Below are 20,454 nucleotides of genomic sequence, written 5' to 3' on the forward strand. Positions count from 1 at the left end.
CATTTGCCCTGCGAGGCACCCACCATTTACACCCGAGTTTGAAATGAAGTGGTTTTGTGTTACAGCAAGACCCAGAGGCCGAGATCTTTATGGTAGCTATTGAAACCTTTTAAAGTCAGGATAACTTAATTTGGAGTCAGAATTCCTGAAGGGAAACAGAGAGATACTCTGTCTTCTCCTTAAAGTTACAAGAAGTTAGAGGGTTTTCCAGATAGGTCAGATGTAATAATGACTCTTTGGTTATCTCTTTATGTGTTTTTAATTAAGTCAGTAGGATTGTTGGTTTATAATCTTCCAAAATTCATTGTTTTTGTTGTTGTTGTTTTGGACAATTCTGTGCTTTACTCTGAATAGATAGGCCTACCTTTTCATTTTTCTCCAAGGGAAAAGTCCTTTTTAACTAACTAATCTATAATCTATTAGCAATAATCGCGCCTCGGAGAAACCTCATTGGCTACGATACTGCCACTGCGCAAACCTAACTACTCTATAATCTAAATCGAATCCTTCCTACTTGGGAAGAAAGCCGTCTCTTATGTGTTAGAGCTATAGCTGTACAATCAAGGATTTGATTAGGCTTAAAATACTTTTTTTCAAATGAAGTTATCAGGACTTGTTTATATGTACATGTAAAGTAAACTGTACATTAGATTTTGAAGAAATAAGTAAGATTGGGTCAGGGGAGGGATCATAAAGTAAATTTGTGTTTCTAAAGGCTTGTGAACTTGAAAATATTAAGATTCTTTTACGAGAAAAAGAGGATTAGTTGTGATAAACTCTGTTGCATTAGAAATGTTTTCTGAAGTTTTGTTTCTTTGTTTGAATTCTGGCCGTGGTGAATAAAACAGAACAGTTAGAAGTCCCTACCCCCTCAAGCTTACCCTCTAGTTAAGGAGATGTGGACAACTGTGTGATCAGGTACCAGCATGTGGAATAAAGATGTTAAGTGTACTGTATCTTCAGGAGTAGAGAGTGAGGACTGGATCCTTAGAGATTTTCAGGGACCAGAATCGAGGTAGAAGGGAAGGAGAGTGTATCAGTTGAGGGAAGCAGTGTGAATTAAATCCTGAAGTTAAGAATACTCAGGGAGATTTTTTAAAAATCAAACAAACTGGGGCGCCTGGGTGGGTCAGTGGGTTAAGCCGCTGCTTTCGGCTCAGGTCATGATCTCAGGGTCCTCGGATCGAGTCCCGCATCAGGCTCTCTGCTCTGCAGGGAGCCTGCTTACCTCTCTCTCTCTCTCTGTCTGCCTCTCTGCCTACTTGTGATCTCTCTGTCAAATAAATAAATAAAATCTTTTAAAAAAAATCATCAAACAAGCAAAAGCAGAAGCAGACCCATAAATACAGAGCACAAACTGATGGTTGCCAGAGGGGATGGTAGGGGAAGTGGACAAAATGGGAGAAGGGGAATGGGAGGTAGGTACTGGCTTCTAGCTGTAGAATGAGTAAGTCACAGACTGAAAGGTGCAGCATCGGGAATCTAGTCAATGGTATTGTAACAGTGTCATACGTGACGGTAGCCACGCTTGTGGGGAGCCCAGCGTAACGTACAGACCTGTTGAATCACTGTGTTGTACCCTGAAAAAAAAAAAGAATCAAGGAATGTTTAAGGGGCAGTGAAGTAGATAGGTTGGTAGAAGGATAGAAAGAGAGAGAGAGAGAGAGAATGAATCAGGAGAAAGTATGCCAACTATTGTTTTAAACTCTACACGTGATTCCATACAGGATTTGTCTCTCTTTCTCTCTGGTTTATTTCACTTATTTCACTTAGTGTAATGCCCTCAAATGTCATCCATGTTCATCCATGAAATCACGGGTGGCTTTTTGGTTTTTTTTTAACATACCACATTTTCATTATCCATTCATCCATCATGGGGAAGTTGGGTTGTTTCCATAAGTTGGCTGCTGTAAATCATGCTGTAATGAACAGATGTAAATTTTTTGGATACATAACCAGGAATGGGATTGCTGGTTCATATGGTAGTTCAATTTTTAATTTTTTTAGGAACCATCATAACAGTTGTCTGTAATAGCTATACCAATTTCTCTTCCCAGCAATAGTGTATAAAAGTTCACTTTTCTCCACAACCTTGGCAACATTTATTTCTTGTCTTTTTGATTCTAGTCATTCTGGCAGGTGTGAGGTGGTATCTCATTGTAGTTTTGGTTTGCATTCCCCTGATGATGAGTGATGTTGAGCATCTTCTCATGTCTCTGTTGGCCATCTGGATGTCTTCTTTGGAAAAATATTTATTTACCTCTTTTGCCCATTTAAAAAAATCAGATTATTTGTTTTTATGATGTTGAGTTGTGTAAGGTCTTTATATATTCTAGATACATCATTTGCAAATATCTCCTCCCGTTCAGTAGGTTGCCTTTTTGTTTTGTGGATGATTTGCTGTGCTATGCAGAAGCTTTTAATTTTGGTCTAGTCCCAGTAGGTTAATTTTGCTTTTGTTTCCTTTGCCTCAGGAGACCTATCTAGAAAAATGTTTCTACAGCTGATGTCAGGGAAATTACTGCCTGTGTTCTCTTCTAGGATTTTTTGCTTTCAGGTCTCACATTTAGGTCTTTCATCCATTTTATTTGTGTGTGTGGTGTAAGAAAGTGGTCTAATTTCATCCTTTGCATGTAGCTTTTTAGTTTTCCCAACACCATTGTTGAAGAGACTGTCTTTTCCCCCACTGGTTAGTCTAGCGTCCTTTGTTATAGATAAAATGATGAAATAGGTGTGACTTTATTTCTGGGGTCTCTGTTCCATTGATAAATGTGTCTGTTTTTGTGCTGGTACTATACTGTTTGGATGACTACAGCTTTGTTCTTTCTCAAGATTGTTTTATCTACTTGGAGTCTTTTGTGGGTCCATGCAAATTTTAGGATTATTTGTTCTAGTTCTGTGGAAACTGCTATTGATATTTTGATTGGGGTTGTGTTAAATCTGCAGATTGCTTTGGGTAGTATGCACATTTTAACAATATTTGTTTTTCCAATCCATGAGCATGGAATATTTTTTCATTTATTTGTTTTGTCTCCAACTTCTTTCTTCAGTGTTTCGTAGTTCTTGGAGTATAGGTCTTTCCGCTCCCTGGTTAGTTAAGTTGACTCCTCGATATTTCATAATTTTTGGTGCAGTTATAAAGGGGATTTTTTGTTGATTTCTCTCTCTGGTACGTCATTTAAAAAAAAAAAAGATTTATTTATTTATTTATTTTAGAGAGGAAGAGAGCATAAGTGGGAAGGGCAGAGGGAGAGAGAATCTGAAGCTGACTTAGCACAGCATGGAGGCGGCCCCACGCGGGGCTCGATCTCATGACCCTGAGATGAGACCTGAGACAAAGCCAAGAGTCAGACACTTAACCTACTGAGCCACCCAGGTGCAGGTGCCCCTGCTACTTCATTATTAGTGTTCAGAAATTCAACAGATTTCTGCATATTAATTTTATATCCTGTGACTATTGAATTCATTTTTCAATTCTACTAGGTTTTTTTTTTTTTTTTTGGTAGTATACTCATTTTTAAGGGTAAGGAATAAAGTTTTAAAAAGATTCTGGCTTGCTTATGAGTAGCTTTAAAAGTCAGACTAGGGGGGTTGAGTTTTTTTCTCTTGCAGAGACTAGTAGATTTTTGAGAAGAAGAATGACCGATGGAATAAGAGTTGAGTAAGGCTAATCAGGCCAGTAATACATGGGACACCCTGGTCAGAGTGGAGGGTGGGCAAAGGGAGACCCTCTGGGAGGCCATTTCAGGGATCCAGATTTTGGTAATAAGTGTCTGGTTGGCTGTCACCAGTGGAAAGAGACATTTAGGAAAGAATTGTTAAGATGAATGTTGCTGGCTTAGCTATGGGTTGGAAGAGAGTCAAGGATGACTGATGATGTGTTTCTTGGGTGATTAGGAAAATGATACAGAAGTAAATTGAGTAGAAACACTATCGGTGTGGTGATTTTCACTTTGAAGGATAAAAAACCAAAACAAAAAACGAAACCCATTTAGGTGTGTTGAGAATGAGGTAGTAATGGGAACTCAGGAGAGAGATGGCAGCTTTGCCATATGGAAGGTTCAGGTTTGAGAATCATCAGACATCAGGCGACATTTGAGGCAAAGCCCCAGGAGAGCCTCCCCAGGATTATATCCTCAGCCCTTACCAAGTCATTAAAGATCTTCCTAACCTCATTTCCTACCGTGTCCTGAACTTACCTTCTCTTCTAGCCACCCAGGGACTCCTGGTTTCTCGAATACCTCTGTGGGCTCCTTCCAGCTGTGGGTCTCTGCACTTCTGTTCTTCCGGCCAGATCACTCTTCCCACAGTTGGCTGCCTTGGTGCCTCCTCTTACCAAGAGAAGCCCTTCCTAAGCCTTCTAAAGTAGTAAAGTAGAATCTCACTGTCATTTTAACTTGTTGCCTTGCCTCATTTCTCCTTGTAATCCTTATAAGTACTGCTCTGGTATAAATGAATTGGTTCGCTTGGTTCTTGCTTGACCACTCCTCCACTCAGTGAAATCCAAGTGTTACAAAAAATAGGGACTCCCTTAGTTCACTGCTCTACCGCCAGTGCCTAGCTGGTTGCCTGATGTGCTGTGGGCACACAGTAAATATCTACTTAATGAATGTCTGAATTTCCCAAGACAAAATTACCAGAAAAGAAAAGTTTAACACAAAGCACCGAGCCTAAGGGAGCAGCTCAGCTGGGAGAAGAGATCCTAAGAAAGAATACCCGGGAGTGGTCAGAGAGAGGGGCGCACTGGGTGTGTTGTTGTCCTGGGGGCCGCGGGGGCGAGGGGAGACCTGAAAGAAGGGGGTCGAGGACATCAGGTGCAGTAGAGAAATGAAAACAAGAAAAAGGAAAAGATGATCTGCTGAGGGGATTTTAGGAGAGAACCTGGTCACAGCCTTGCTGTTGGTTAGGGAGAGGTGACAGAGGCCAGGACTGTAGCTCATGGTTTAGAGTAGCAAGGGCAGTTAGGGGAGGGAGAGAAGCACATGGTGCACAAGGCGTTTAAATTGTAAATGAGAGTCGATACTAAAGAAGTTGATTATCCTAGCAGTGAGTCCCATAAACTTAAACCCCCAGCAAAATATTCTGAAGTTTCAAGTGCATTAAATGGGTTTTAATGAACCAGAAGTGGCTTTATTTTAGATATTCTCCTGTATATTTTATATTTTAAAAATAATTTCCTTTTCCACTGTCAACCATTTAAGCTTTTGGTAGTTTATTTTGGTACGTATTTGCAGAAAGAATCTAATATTATCCTACAGGGGGTTTCTATTTTTGACTTTTTATGATGGGAAATGTCAACATACAGATGAATAGAAGAACTGCTGGGACTCTCCTATATCCATTACCTACACTTACATTGTCATTTTGTTAAAATATTTAATGTCAACTAGGATATTAAGACATTTATCCCTGAATCCTTGAGTACAGATCTCTGTAAACAATAAGGAATTTTCCTCACACAATTACAGTGCTACTATCCACCTAATAAAACTTGGGAATCTTTGGGGCGCCTGGGTGGCTCAGTGGTTAAAGCCTCTGCCTTTGGCTCAGGTCATGATCTCAGGGTCCTGGGATCGAGCCCTGCATCAGACACTCTGCTCAGCGGGGAGCCTGCCCCCCCCCCGCCCCCGCACTTACTTGTGATCTTTGTCTGTCAAATAAATAAATAAAATCTTTTAAAAATAAAATTAAGAAAAAACTTAGAAATCCTTGATATTATCTAATAAAAAATTTATATTCAGGTTTTCCCATTTGTCACCTGAAATATCTTTAACAGCTCTCTTGTTTAAAGCAGAGCACATTGAGGACCACGCGGAGTATTCAATGGGCATGTCTCTTAAGCCTCAGCTGGTCTGGAAGAGTTCTGTGTCCTCTGCCAACACCCCACTTTGGGTATATTCACTTAGTGAAGAGACAGGGCTGTTTGACCTGTGGAGAGTCCCCTTTTCTGGAAACCTCTACTGATTGCTTCAGTGAAGTGTCATTTCACTAGTTATATGACTAAATTTGTCTTACATTCTATAGTTATGTTTATTCATTTGAGATCAGCTGTGTTAGGCACAGGACTAGGTAATCAAAGAGCATGGACTTTGTCCTTAGAGAAGTTGGAATCTAATATACGTTCTTGTCAGATTCTTGTAAAATTTTGCTATCAAATCCCACTTTCATCATATTTCAAATATAAATTAGTTTTTCTTGTTTAGTTAAAACAAAACTGGGGCTTATGATTATTTTTCAGATTTTAACTCAGTATCCAATAGCAAACTATGTTATAATGGTTAGATGTCATCCTGTTTACATCTGATAATTCACTTCTGTTTGTTTTGTGGATTATTATAATAAACTGTGTACTGGTTCAAATGAGCAGAGAACACTTACCTAATATGTCCCATATGTTATGGTTTCGTGTGTTGTTTTTTTTTTTAAGATTTATTTATTTATTTTGGAAAGAGAGAGACAGAGACAGTAGCAGTGGAAGGGGCAGAGGGAGAGAGAGAGAGAGAGAGAGAGAATTTGAAGCAGACTCCCCACTGAGCACAGAGCTTGACACAGGGCTTGATCCCCGAGATCATGACCTGAACAGAAACCAGGAGTCAGACAGTAAACCACCTGAGCCACCCAGGCACCACCCCTGGTCTCACTGTTATTTTTAAAAAAATGCTTAGAAAAGATCTGAAAGAATATACATTAAAACATTAACAGTGGTTATACCTGTCTGGTAGGGTGATGGTTAATTTTCTTTTCATTTTAGCTATACCTGCTTACGACTTGTTCTACAGTAAGCATAGATGACTTACACAGTGAGGATAAATAAAGCAGTGAGTTCAGAACCAGCTTGACTGCAGAACATTGTGAAAGTGTGTAATGCCATAGAACTGTACATTTGAAAAGGGTTAAAGTGGTAAATTTCATGTTTTGTGGTTTGTTGTTGTTTTTTACCACAATTAAAAAAAAATAAAAAAGAGTCTGTGGCTTTCATACTGCAGAAAACAAAACCAAAAAGCAACTTGCCTAGTCATATGTTTTGAGTCCCCCAGATGTTTGCACGCCTCTTGTAACTCTTGTTAGTAAATGCCTTGTCGCTGCGTATCTTAATTATTCCCCCACAGTGACCATAGTATATTTTTACTTGAAATTTCAAGTATGCAGAGTGGGGGCAGAAAGCATTTGTTCCGGAGGACCCTGGAGGTGTTTCCTTTGTTTGTTTAATTAGAGGCAGGATTCAGGGGACAAGACAAGATGGAGAAATGCTGATGGGAAACACGTTGGCTCTGAAAGTCTACTTCTGGTTCATGGTGGTAACTGGTGGTGACTATGTTCATTAAAGAAAAATGTGTCAGGAGAGGTTCACTTTAACATGTCATGATTTCAGTCCACAAATAGTATCCCATGTTAGAACCAGAGTAATGAAGTTTATGGTAATTAAAATGTCAGAATTTGAAATGTGTATCATAAAGGGAAAAACATCTAAAGAGCAATATAGTGTTAATGGGCCATCTTACTCCCCTCGCTTACAGAATTTGTTGTGTTATGAAACACAGTGCAAGAACATCTTGGATTTCTCCTACCTCCTTAGATGGAGAAGACGGTGTTGAACTCTGGCTAACAGGGAGATGTTTCAGGCAGAAAGCGCTAAAACATGGAGCTAGATCAGAGCAAGTTGGCGATTACTTTTCCATCATCAATAATTGAAAAATCTTAGTAGCTCTATTGGTATTGCAGGGTGTGAGCCCCAGCAGCGAGCGCACCCAGAGGTTCTCCTGCCTCTTAACTACCCGCTTCTTTCCCTTCCGCTCCTCGTTCTCGGTCACCTTCCCTCTGCGTGCCTACTTGGAGAAACAGGAAGTGCCCGGGTCCGGATCCGGCTAGGGGGATAACCCTCAGACCGGTCCATCCCCAGGCTGTGTTCAGAGCCAGGAGCAAACACATTGGGGCCCTCTCAGGTGAAACAATGTCCTGGATTTCTTTGTGGGAGAAGAGGTGTCCTAGAAGGGAGGCGCACCACACGCTGGGAAGGCATGGGGAGGTGTAGAAGATGGAGTGGACTGCCCCATCCCTCGGACGGATGACTGCTGAGCCTTTAAGACACTTTCCCAGCAGTTTATTCTGTCCAGAAGAGCGTGGAATATGGATTCAGATAGACCTGAGGGTAGATCCCTATACAGTTGCTCTCAAACTGTGTGTTTTGGGGCAAGTTATTTAGTTACTCTCAGTTCATTCATTTATGGAACAGAAGACAAGAATGCCTCGTAGACTTGTCCTCTGGATGAAATGGGGGATGCTGAGGACCCATCGGTGTCTGCAGTGCTGTGCACATAGTGATCACAGAACAGACACCCTCCCCGGGACCTGCTCGTCACCAGCGCACCTGTCACACTCCTCTCTCTCTCTGGACTGAATGAGTCTCTTTAGGACTGATGTGTTGAGTCTTAATTACGTGCTATGCGTTTTTGCTCCCAGATAGTAAAAACTTTAAATCAAAGGAAGAAATGCTTTCTGTCCTCTTTAAAGAGTATCCACAATAGTATTATATCTGGGGTTTCAAAAATACACTCTCGTTATGATGATGATAACTGACAGCATTATTTCATTATGTGACTTAATTATAAATAGAGTCTATTATTATGCCTTTGTTTTCACATTGAATATTAGTAGAACTTATTTTTAAAACAAAAAAATGAGCAGTTAAGGGGTTATAGAGGTTGGAATAAAATCTGATATTTTTAATAAATTCTGAACAGGTGATATAAAATAAATTCTTTTCTGCATATATTTTTTGATCTGGCGCATTACCATTTCTCTAACACCTCCAGGTTTATAGAGTAGTTACAGCTTCAAATAAACTTGGTCATCTGTGGTTCAGAATGTGTAAAAATAAGCAGAACGCTTGAAATTTAGCTTGTAGTTTAAATTGCTCAGATGAGCTTAGTATGACTACCTCAAGTATCAGTAACAAATACTTTGCTAGGAAGTATTATGGGCTATGATATAATAAAAGTTAGCTACCTGGCATTTTATAGAAGAATATGTGTTTTTTTCTTATATGTTAAATAGTTCCAGAAATCATAGCCAATTATTTGGGTAATAGTGTTTTAGAATCATTATTGGAAGGTTCTGCTTTGGGTTTTAAAATTTTAATGCGGCCCAGCTTGAATTGGGAAACTTTTACATAATTAAAAGGAAAATACTCTTCTGAAGAGGAATTGGCTCATCTGTTTATTAACCACCATTCTCTTTAAGAATTAGAGTGGGTGGAATTAGAGGGTTATTAATACTGAGCGAAACAGGTCAGTCAGAGAAAGACAAGTATCGTATGGTTTCACTCGTATGTGGAATATAAGAAACAGCGCAGAGTATCATAGCGGAAGGGAGGGAAAATGAAATGGCAAGAAATCAGAGGGAGAAAAACCATGAGAGACTCTTAACTCTAGAAAACAGAGGGTTGCTGGAGGGGGGGTGGTGGGGAGGGGGGTGACTGGGGGATGGGCATTCAGGAAGGCACCTGATGTGATGAGCACAGGGTGTTTTAGGTAACTGGTGAATTACTGAACTCTACATCTAAAACTAATGATGTCCTGTATGTTGGCTCATTGAATTTAAATTTAAAAATTACAATATTAAAAAAAAGAATAAGAGCCCCTTTAAGAATGAGAGTTCAGACATGAACCATGTTCTGAAAACTTCCCTATTTTTCTTCATTTTAGGGGGAGCTGTAGGATATGTCCATGATTTTGTATTACGGCTGGCATAAAAGAACCCAACGTTTTTCTGTTTCCTGGCCCACTTGTTCAAACATGGTGACGTAAAGGGTCAAGTGTTCTGAGTTCAGATTTCAGCTCTAACCCGCATGTGCTATACGGCAGGAAACCCTGGGCTTGGGTGGTGGAGTGTCCTCTTCCCTTGGTACTGACCCAAGTGCCACTTGAATGTCTTGAGCCGTTTTTGGTAGCTGCTTCTCTCTTTTATTGTCTCAATTTAGGATTATTTAGAAATAGGGCTCATTTATAGAGCATATCGAAACATAAAGTATAGGCTTATTTCTATTTTACGGTTTGTTCTTAGTAACACTTTGTTCAACTAGGCTTCAGAAGGACCTGATTGAATCACGTGTGAAATGTTACCTTATAATTACAGGTGTTAAAATGAGTAATAACACAGTTTGGTGTGTGCTGTAAGTATGTAGAGTTTCTTACGCATTTTTCTTACTATGCCCAGAATCTTCCACAGTGCTTGACCCGTAATTGGCACATGTCGTTGAGGCCATGGATATTTAGCATATTTCATCAAAATAGCCAAGTCGTGTGTAGCTACTTAGGTCACCGTATTACTATTCTGATGTTTTTCCAAAACCATCCTTTTTTGTAAATACAAACATTTAATTCATTTTCTAAACAGTTCCTTTTCAGTGGTCTGCTTGAGAATGGCAATTAATCACTTCTGTTGTCATTTTTGTAAATTACAGTAATTGATAATCACTTAGAGTCCCATATGTAATCTTTTAAATAGCTTGTTGGATTATAGCAAGGAGAAATTCTTAACATTTTATCACTGAAACTTCTTTTAGGTATAGTTTTGAAAATATGCTTCCTTCAGAATCTTACTTTGATTCCCGATAGCTCTTTTAAAGCTGAAAACTTGGGGGCTTGGAGGTGCGCTCTGCCTAGGATCACCACCTGCTGCCGGTGTGGGAGAGGCTGGACTCGGGGCTGGAGCTCCGATTTTAGTCTCTTGTCTTAGTCCCCTTGACGTCACCAGCACAGCAGGCGCACAGCTGAGGTGTAGGTGGGCTGGATGGAGCCTTCTGTCCTTTTCTGTTCTTCCTGTTTCTGCTTCGTTGAGTTCATTCGTGAGTATTGCTGTTGGGCCCACTCATCTTTGGAGTGTCTGTCCTCTGTTCTTTACGTTAAAAGCCACTCAGTCACTTCAGTCCTGAGGTATTTACGGTGTCCCCTTACGTGCTTTCACGTCACAGGCACTGTGGGGGAGAGTGGGGCATGGAATTCCTAATTTCTCGGTGGCTTCTCTACTAGGACATCGCATTCACCTGCATTAAATAAACCCCGGCCAGACACTTAATAGGAGTTTTGTGGAGAAGGAAATACATTGGAAGAAGAGTGGTCTGGGAAGAGAATCAGACTGGGTCTGCGCTCTGGGGAGACATGTAAACTATACCTATTTATGGTGTTGGTGTTTGAAAACTTCCGTATTTCAAACAAGAATATAAATTGGCATTCTGTAGTTGGTGTTTTTTAACATTCGTATATCAAAAGGTACGTAACGTTGCTGTACAATATCTAACTGTGAAGCAATAGATTTTATGATGTGTTGAATCTGCCACCTTTTTGTTGGCTTACAGACCACCGGTCCTCGCTTTCCTCCTTACCCAGCTTAAGCTCGTCCCTTGATTCTCTCAACCCACGTGTCTTGCATCCTCTCTTCTCTTTCTTGCTTTGCCAAACCCACTTGGTTAAAGTACAGCTTTGCTGCAGTCCAGTCGTCTGTGCTCCGCCTGCGCCCGCGTCGCTGAATGTATCTGGTGGAAGTGCACAACCCTGACCCTGGCACTGGCTTGAATTCTTGATCGTTAAATTCCAGTGGGCAGGGGGCGCCTGGGTGGCTCAGTGGGTTACACGGCTGCCTTCAGCTCAGGTCATGATCTCAGGGTCCTGGGATCGAGCCCTGCGTCGGGCGCCCTGCTCAATGGGGAGCCTGCTTCCCCTTATCTCTCTGTCTACCCCTCTGCCTACTTGTGCTCTCTCTGTCTCTCTTTGTCAAATAAATAAATAAAATCTTTTTAAAAAACAGACACTGTTTAGGCACAGGTGGGCACAGTTCTTGGTGCTAAGATCAGTGGAGCTTATGTTCTTGTTGAGACAGTAAGCAAAAAAGACACTAAGTTAGTCATTTCATATGTTTGAAGATAACATGGAATGAAATAAAAAGTAGAATAGGTCAGAGGGCTGGGGGAGTCCTGGCTGAGGGGTGCAGGTCACAGTGTTTAGGATGGTCAAGGGAGGCGTCCGTGAGAAGGTGAGATCTGATCTGAGACTTGAAGGTGGAGAGGGGTTAGCTGCGGGCTGTGTGAGAGGACGGAACGCTGGCACAGAGGGTGCAGTCCACATTCGAGGAAACACACAGAAGCCAGGGGGCCTGGCACAGGGGCCTGAGAGAGAATGCTAACTAGGTGAGGAGGTCAGAAACTTAAGTAGGGTGGGTGAGAGGCCCAGATTATGTAGGACCCCTGATGGTCATGGAAAGGCCTTTGTTTTCTATTCTTAGTGAACTGGAAACACTGCAGGATTTTTTTGGGGGGTGGGGGGGGGCAGCTGATCATGTTAAGGTTTCTGCTGCATGTATTGGGAACAGACTCCAGTCAGGGGCAGAAAGAGCTGTTCTAGAGTTTTCAGAGTGTTCACGTGAGAGATGATGGTGATTTGTTCCGAGAGTAGTGGAAGAGGTGAGGAATGATACTGGATCTATTTTGAAAGGAGCCAACAGGATTTCTAGAATGAGATAGGGGGAGAGAGAAGAAGACCTAAGGGTGAGTCCAGGGCTTTTGACCTGAGCACCTGAGAGGATGAGGTTGCTGCCGTGTGCGATGGAGGGAGCAGTAGCAGAGGGGCAAGAGACCAAGGGTGGAGAGATCCGTTCGCTTTGGGATGAGTTCAGGTTTGTAGTTAAATTCCAGTGAGCTCATACAGAGTGTAGTATTCGTTTCAGGAGCACAGTGTCGTAATTCAACACTCTGTCCGTCCCCCATGCTCATCACAAGTCCCGAGTTCCGACGTCTCCTAGAATACACTTCCCAGCTTTAGGTAACGGATCTAGCCCTTCCACGTTTCTGAGTAGGAAGAGCTTTATGGCACCTGGGCAGGTTGAGGCATTCGGCAGTGAGAGTCGGAAGCAGAATTGCGTCCTTGGTAAAAGCCAGGTGAAGGCAGATTACTAGTATCAAACAGGAACAGCCCAGGTTTCCAGTCTGGCTGGTAGAAACGTGAGGAAAGCTGGGAGGAGGGACAGAATCAGGAGAAGAGACAGTGAGCTGTAGGACCCGGTAATTCAGCCTGGTAGGTACCGCCCCTGTAGAGTTAATCATGGGTATCACAAACTGCAGATCCAAAATGAGAAGAGGTTTGGGTTTTTCTGTTGGCCCACCAAGAGATGATGATGGCTGAAACCATGAAACCTTGTTAGAAAAGAGAAGAAAACGAAGCAGAGATCCTTGGGTGAATGATCTTTTCTGGTGTAAGGAGTCCATGACCTGGTCCAATGTGGCCAATGACAGGATCTTGTAGAGACTTCGAGATGGGGGTTGATGGTTGCTAATGACAGAGGTAGGACAGAATAGGCAGACTCTGAGTAAAAACACAGTTGACTTTGTCAGCTGGAGGGAAATTGTTTCTTCCAAAAAGCAGTGTCAGTAAACAACCCTACCCTACTCTGTCTTGTCATCTCATACCACATATCCTTAAAAACCCACGCAGGTATACACCTGATGATAATAGCTAACATCTACTGAAAGCTTATTATGTGTCATACGTTATGCTGAGTATTTTACTGATTTATTACTAATTCCCACACCAGTTTTATGATGTAGGTACTTGTTTCCCCTTTAATTCTTGAAGACCGGAGAGATTAATTTAACTTGTCCAAGGTTACGTGGTAGGAAAAGTAATTGAATCCAGGAATACTGGTGTTAGAATCCACACTCTTAGCCACTATGAGATGCTACTTTTCTTTGAAGTCTTCCGAGATATTCCCTGACACGATTTATCCCTTTTGACTCACTGGCTCCACAGGCTATGATGACTGAGGTTTTAGGGTGTATACAATTTGGCAAGGGATCAGGATACCTTCTTAAGCAAAAAATAATAATACAAGATAATGAAAAATGAGGGATACAGTAATGAGAATATGGAGAGGGGAATGTTTGGTTTAGGACCAGGTCCATAGGAAAGGCTTCCTGGAAAGAGTAGGTTTAGATCTGGGCCTTAAAGGATAGGTATTCTTTTGAGTATAGGTGATTACGTGGGGGTAGGGGTGAAATCGTGGGGGTAGGGGACGCCAATCCAAGTGGTAAGAGCAGCTGGAGCAAAGGTGTAGATACAGAACAGAGCAAAATGTATCTGGGGAAACTTCAGTCATCCGGTTTGGTTGGTTGATAGAACATGTGGCCGGAACGGGTGTTGGGTTGGAAAGGAAGACTGAGGCCAGGTTGTGAACGCCTGGAGGGGAGGCCCGTGGCAAGCTGTGAGGGGGCAGTGGTTTTGCCTCAAACAGAACTCTGTCGTTCTCGACTGTTTACTTCGTGGTTTGAATGTAAGTATATTCAAAGAGACATTTTATGTTATTTCTAGAATGCCAGTTAATGAAAACAGAACGACCAAAGCCAAACACATTTATTATCAGATGTCTTCAGTGGACCACTGTTATAGAGAGAACATTTCATGTAGATACTCCAGAGGAAAGGTAAGAAACCTGTTTTTCCTATTTCATGAAAAAGCAACAGTTGGTGTAAAGATATATGTGTATCTGACGTCCCCATTTGTAAATCTGTGCGAACACATTTGTCAAATCCTGTAGTCCCTTAATGATTGTTTCTGGTATGATAACAGGGGCTTGCGATAACCTCAGGAACTGCTGTAAGATATTCTTCTCAACAAAAACCAGGACGTTTAAAAACTGAAATATGAACTGGGACGTTTTTATAACTAAACTACCTTAAAAAATGGTCGAATTGATTGTGCTCATATTTAGAATCTTGAGGTTAGTCCTGACGCAGGTTTCAAGCAGCGCTGTGGTTATGCAGGGGCTCCCCGAGTGTTAGGCAGGGAAGGATCCTGAGACTGGAACTAAGCTCCCTGAAAAATCAGGACCAGGATTCACTGGCCTCCACCGGCCTCATTGCTAAACAGGGGAGTGGCCACTTCCCTGAGCCCATATTGTCATGCTCCGTATCTGTGCATTCCTGCAACCTTTCCCTGCCAACCCCCTAGTTCTGTTTTCATACCCTTTGATCTGGTGCTAACTGAGTTAAGTCCAACAAGCCCAACCACAAAACCATTTTCTTGCACGAATGTTATCATGGTTCATCCAAATTGGCAACTTCATGAAGTCCAATATTACTAGCTTTATGTTCCAAATAAGTAAAGCAGGTCTTAGGAAACTTGTCTAAGATTTTTGAAAAAAAGCCGGAAATAACCTCCCATAAGGCCTAGTAAATAGTTAAAATATTATTTTAATAATGCTTTTGATCGGTAAACATAATTTTATAACCGGAGTTAAGGACAGATCCAATTTTCTTTTGTACACTCCCGATCTTATTCTGTGCAGACGTATTTAGGTCTTGAGCGTACATACAATTCCGTATGTCTTTTCTCTCTGTCCAGTCCTGTCTTCCCGGGGCATTTCTATCTGCTAAGTCGTCAGTTTGCTTCCACCCGTAACCATGACTGGGCCAGTTCCCATTCATCTGTCAGATCTGAGCTTCAAACAGCACATTTCCTACAAAACCTTCTCTGACTCTTGTAGACGAGGGACGTCCCCCTGCTAGAGACTGCGTACCTCCCTGTACCTTTTATATCCAGTCTATCAGCCCTATAATCTTCGTTTGCTTTTCTTGCTAGACCATGAGGTTCTTGACTAGCAGGGATCATATTTTCCTTCCTCAATATTCTATCTTTACAGCCTAGTCCAGGATCCAGCATAGTATTTGTTGACTGGCTGAATGAATGGAAATATTATTCTTAGTGGATTTACAACATCTCATTGAAGCATGATTAATTTTGCCATTTACGTTTGCAAAACTGGATTTACGCCATGTCTTAAGACTTCAGAATAGTTCCTGCATTTATATATCACGCTACTTTTCTGAACAATCAGTTTTTATTTGCATTTATGACTAGAAGAAAGCAGTTTTAGTAAAAAATGAAAAAACAGCATCTTTATATTTACCATGGGGTGTGTTTTTCTACATTCATCTAGAATCTGGTGCTTGGAGATTTTATATGACTTTAATGTTAATGAAGACTTAGAAAAAATGTAGTGAGAACTAGAAAAGCTGTGTATTTTCTATGTTCTGTCTGCCAGTCTAAAATCCGTTCTTGTTGTAAATGAAATATGTATCTCTAATCTTAATCTAAAAAAAACCCTTCTATTTGTTTTATTGCATGATAGACGTTTAGAATCTGCATTTTCCAAGGGATGAGACTATTGTACCAGCTCGGTTCTTCATTTCTTTTCATTGAATAATCCATTCTGTCTTCACTGATTACGGATGGCACATATACATAAATATTTGTATTTTTAGTTTTTTTTCTTTTTTTTTCTCTTTGATTTCTCTGTCATTCTAGCACTAAGACCACATGGTTTTTGTTAGAGAAGGCTAATAAAGCTTTTAACTTCTAAGGGAAGGAAAAGGCCTTAACTAGAAGTAAGAAAATTAAGAAAGGAAAAAATTTCAGGTAAAAGCAAACATAGAGTAAAGCAAAACTTCAGTTGCTACATTTCTCCCCCTCAAAATGATCTTAGCTTTTGCAGGCATAGTATCTGCAGATAATAGTAATTTTGTCTCTTCCTTTCAGGTAGGATGGCCTATTATTTTTTTGTTTTAAAATAATACATAATAATTTTTGTGATAGCATACACATTTGTTTTTTCTCTGGTTTTACTGAACGTACTTCAAATTACTCACCGTCAAATATGAAATATGATGTTTCATGTACAGTTTATTTTGTTATACTGGGACATCCACTTTACAACTGAGAGTATTTTTCTTTCTTAGAGCTAATCACTTTCATTGTCACAACGATGGCCCCACTACACTCGCCCACACACGTTCATGTGCACGCTTATACCCCCTTCTGTCACTAGAGTGAGCTGTTTGTAGTTTCCCAAGTTCCAGTTCTGCAGAGACTCTCACATTGCTTGTGGGGCTTCTGGGCCATTTTACCCTTATACCAGACATGCCTTCCCTTGCTTGTTTCTTCGTATACCAGCTCACCGTGTACATCCCCATTTACAAATCATTTCGCTCCTTTGGTCCCCACTCCAAATTTAACATTGTTTTTCTTCTCGGTGCAAACGTGTTATCATTTTACCTAGAGCACTTCATTATACGTGTTTACAGTATCAGGGTTTCCCTTCTGGCTGTAAGTTTGTACTACACTATGGCTTACTGAGCTTTACTAGCATACGTATATTAGGCATTTTAATTAAATGCATATTTTTAAGTGAATGATCAGCTTATGAAAATTGATTCATTTTCATATAAGTAGTATGTATACTTTAAAAAGATAAATTTATTTGCTTCGTGAGGGGCGTCTCCATTCTGCTTTCCAAATTGAGTACATTTTCTAACATTATGTGGGAACTAGAAGATTGCATGCTTTCTTTAATTAGTGAGATATTTTGGCCCAATACTTTTCTGCAGAGCATACATATATATTTTAATTTTGGTGAGTGCGTTAATTTAGGTCAATAGTCAACCTAAGAACTCTCTGAAAAGATGGACAAAATTTAAAAAGAAAAAAAGGCATATACGGGACAATTTAGCTGTGAAGAATGATGGGAACAAAACTTTATGGAAGGGTGAAACCCAGAGAGATGAGCTCACTCTTTTACTAGGGTTTGCCTGCCAATTTTAGAAGTGTCTGAGACACTGACATTTGGAGTAACTCTCAGATGTGGGAATCATGTCCTGGAATCCAAGGCCTACCAAAGAGGGGTCATGGTATGTCAATACATTTTACGTTGGCACTAGAAGAAAGGATAAACTGGATTTAGACTTACCTTTTAAGGATTGAAGTCTAGCTTTCAATTATTTGAGGTCTTAAGTTTCGTTAATGTGATCCACTTTTGCTAAGTCTCCTTGGGACCTGTTAAAAGTAAATATAAACAATCTCAAACTATCTATTTACATTTTAATGTACATTGTTTGATAGGATTAAAAAATAAACAGGTATACAAAGATTCAAAGATTCTGAAACCACAGAGACAAAACAGACAACTGAATAGGCTCTCCAGATAATGGAGCTATCGGACAGAGATGAAAAGAACTCTGTGTGAGTATATTCAAGGAAATAACATTTAAGACAGGAAATTCATCAGAGAGCTAGAAATTATAAAAAAGAATAAAATGGGAATTCTAAAATTCTAAAATTGAAAAAAAAGATATTTAAAATCATGAGTACTGGTGGATGGTTTTAACAGGAAATTAGGCCTAACATTGGGGAAAATTAGGAGCTCAGACATAGGTTATAACAGAATATGCAGATTGAAACATGGAGATAAGGATGGAAAATAAAAGTAAATAAGAAGCCAATGTAAGATGAAAGGAATGCAGTGAGAAGGTCTTACATATACATAATTGGAGAGGAGAGACAGAATGAGTCAGGAAATATTTGAAGTGATAATGGCTGAAAAATTTCTAAAATGGCCAAATATAGGAAACCACGTATTTGGGAAGTCCTGAAAATCTCATGCAGGAAAAATACAAAGAAAACCCACTTAGTGTCATTAGACTTTTGAAAACAGAGACAATGGGAAAATCCTCAAAGTCAGTAGAGATAAGTTGCCTTCAAAAGAGCATCAATTAGACCAAAACGTGTTATCAGTAGAAATAACTGACATGGAATATATGGGATGGAATGATAATTGGAGATAATGGAATGATGGTCTCAAAGTGCTGAAAGAAATTAAGTGCTGATGAGCAAAACCACTTTCCAAGGGTGAAACTAAGATGAAAATATTTCAGTCAAATACTTCAATAACTTCAGTTAAGAAATGATAGATTTTCTCACTAGCAGACTTGCAGGAAAGGAAATACTAATAGCATTATTCAGACAGACTAAAAATAATCCCAGATGGGAGAAGAGATATAGGAAGGAATGAAAAAAAAAAGGTAAATCAGTTGATAAAACCAAAGGAGTATTGATCTTATGAATAATAATAACATTTTGTGCTTTAATTATATGAATAATGAAAAATTAAAATAATAATATATAAACTGAGGTTGAGGGAAAAGTGAGAGTTAATGTCTTATGACATCACTACTTCCTAGAAGACTTAAAAGTGTGGATGACATATAATATTAGATTTTGTTAAATTGAGGATGAATGTTATGATTTCATTGCTAAAAGGAAAGCAAGCACATGATGACTACAATGATGATATGAGGAGAAATAGAATCATAAAAAATTTATTAATCCGGAGTACATTATGTAGGTTGACTGTGTGAAGTTAATGCTATATATAAAAGTATGCCAAAAAAAAAAAAAAGGCAGAGAAGCCAACAGGAAAAACGAAATGGAATTCTGAAAATTTTTTAAAAAATGAAAGAAAAACAGAGAGGAAAAAAAGAAGAGGAGGAAAGTAGAAAAAAGTAAAATGGTAGACTTATGTGTAACCATATAAATAGTTGCATTAAGTATTAATGGGTTAAACACTGCAGTTAAAAGGCAGAGAGTTTCAGAATTAAAAATACGAGGCCAACTTATGTGCTGTTTATAAGAAATGCACTTTAAGCATTATAAAGACATAGCTAAGTTGAAATTAAATGGATTAGTAAAAATATATCATGCCAACAATAACCATAGGGAGAGATTTGCTATATCAGATTTCAAAACAAAATAATATTCTAGAGAGTTCCGGGACACTTTATAATGATAAAAGGGCCAATTAATATGGATGCTATGACAATCATAAATATGTATACATGCAATAACAGAAATGGACAGAGAAAAGTTGACAATCCCACAACCATATTTGTAGATTTTTAAATTCTTTCCAGCAAGTGATGGAGCAGCTAGAGAAAAAAATAAGCAAAGTCGTAGAATAACACTGTCATCCACCTTGATGTAGTTGATATTTACAGAATACTACACCCAAAATTGAGAGAATACACATTGTTTTCAAATGCACATGGCATATTCACCAGGATAGGTCATATTCTGGATTGTAAACAATTCTTAATATATTTAGCATGTCTGCAATTATATAAAATATGGTTTTTGCTTCAATAGAATTGCTTTGAAATCAGTAAGAATAAGAACCTGAAAAGCTCCTAAATATTTGGAAATTAAACAGCATACCTCTTAAAAATCATTGGGTCAAAAACAAAATTCACAGGAGCCATTAGAAAATCATTTTTAAATGAGTGATAATGAAAATAAAACATATAAAAATTAGTGAGTGCTTAGAGGGAAATTTTATAACAATAAATGCCTATACATGAAAAGGAGAAAGTTAAGTCAGTAACCTAAGCTTTCTTTTTAAGAAACTAGGAAAGTAAAGTAAACCCAAGTAAATATCCAGAGGAGACATTAGAGCTCAAAAATCGGTGAAATAGAAAACAAGATGATCATCAATAAACCAAAGCTAATTCTTTGAAAAAAACGAAAAGAATGGAAAGTGTCTTGGAAGATTGTTAAAGAAAAAGAAGAAAAGAGGGAAGAC

General features: G+C 39.5%; 1 protein-coding gene across 2 annotated transcripts in view; it reads left to right on the forward strand.

Moving 5' to 3' along the window:
• The window catches only part of AKT3 (AKT serine/threonine kinase 3), a 291,626-nt gene that overhangs the window by 132,665 nt on the left and 138,507 nt on the right, over positions 1–20,454 (forward strand). For both annotated transcript variants that reach the window (XM_080824940.1, XM_080824939.1), the window contains exon 3: positions 14,358–14,469. In XM_080824940.1, the coding sequence (XP_080681066.1) occupies positions 14,358–14,469 (112 nt within the window). The remainder of the gene's footprint in view (positions 1–14,357; positions 14,470–20,454) is intronic.

This window comes from Martes martes (assembly GCF_963455335.1).
Source record: "Martes martes genome assembly, chromosome: 15".
Taxonomy (NCBI): Eukaryota; Metazoa; Chordata; class Mammalia; order Carnivora; family Mustelidae; genus Martes; species Martes martes.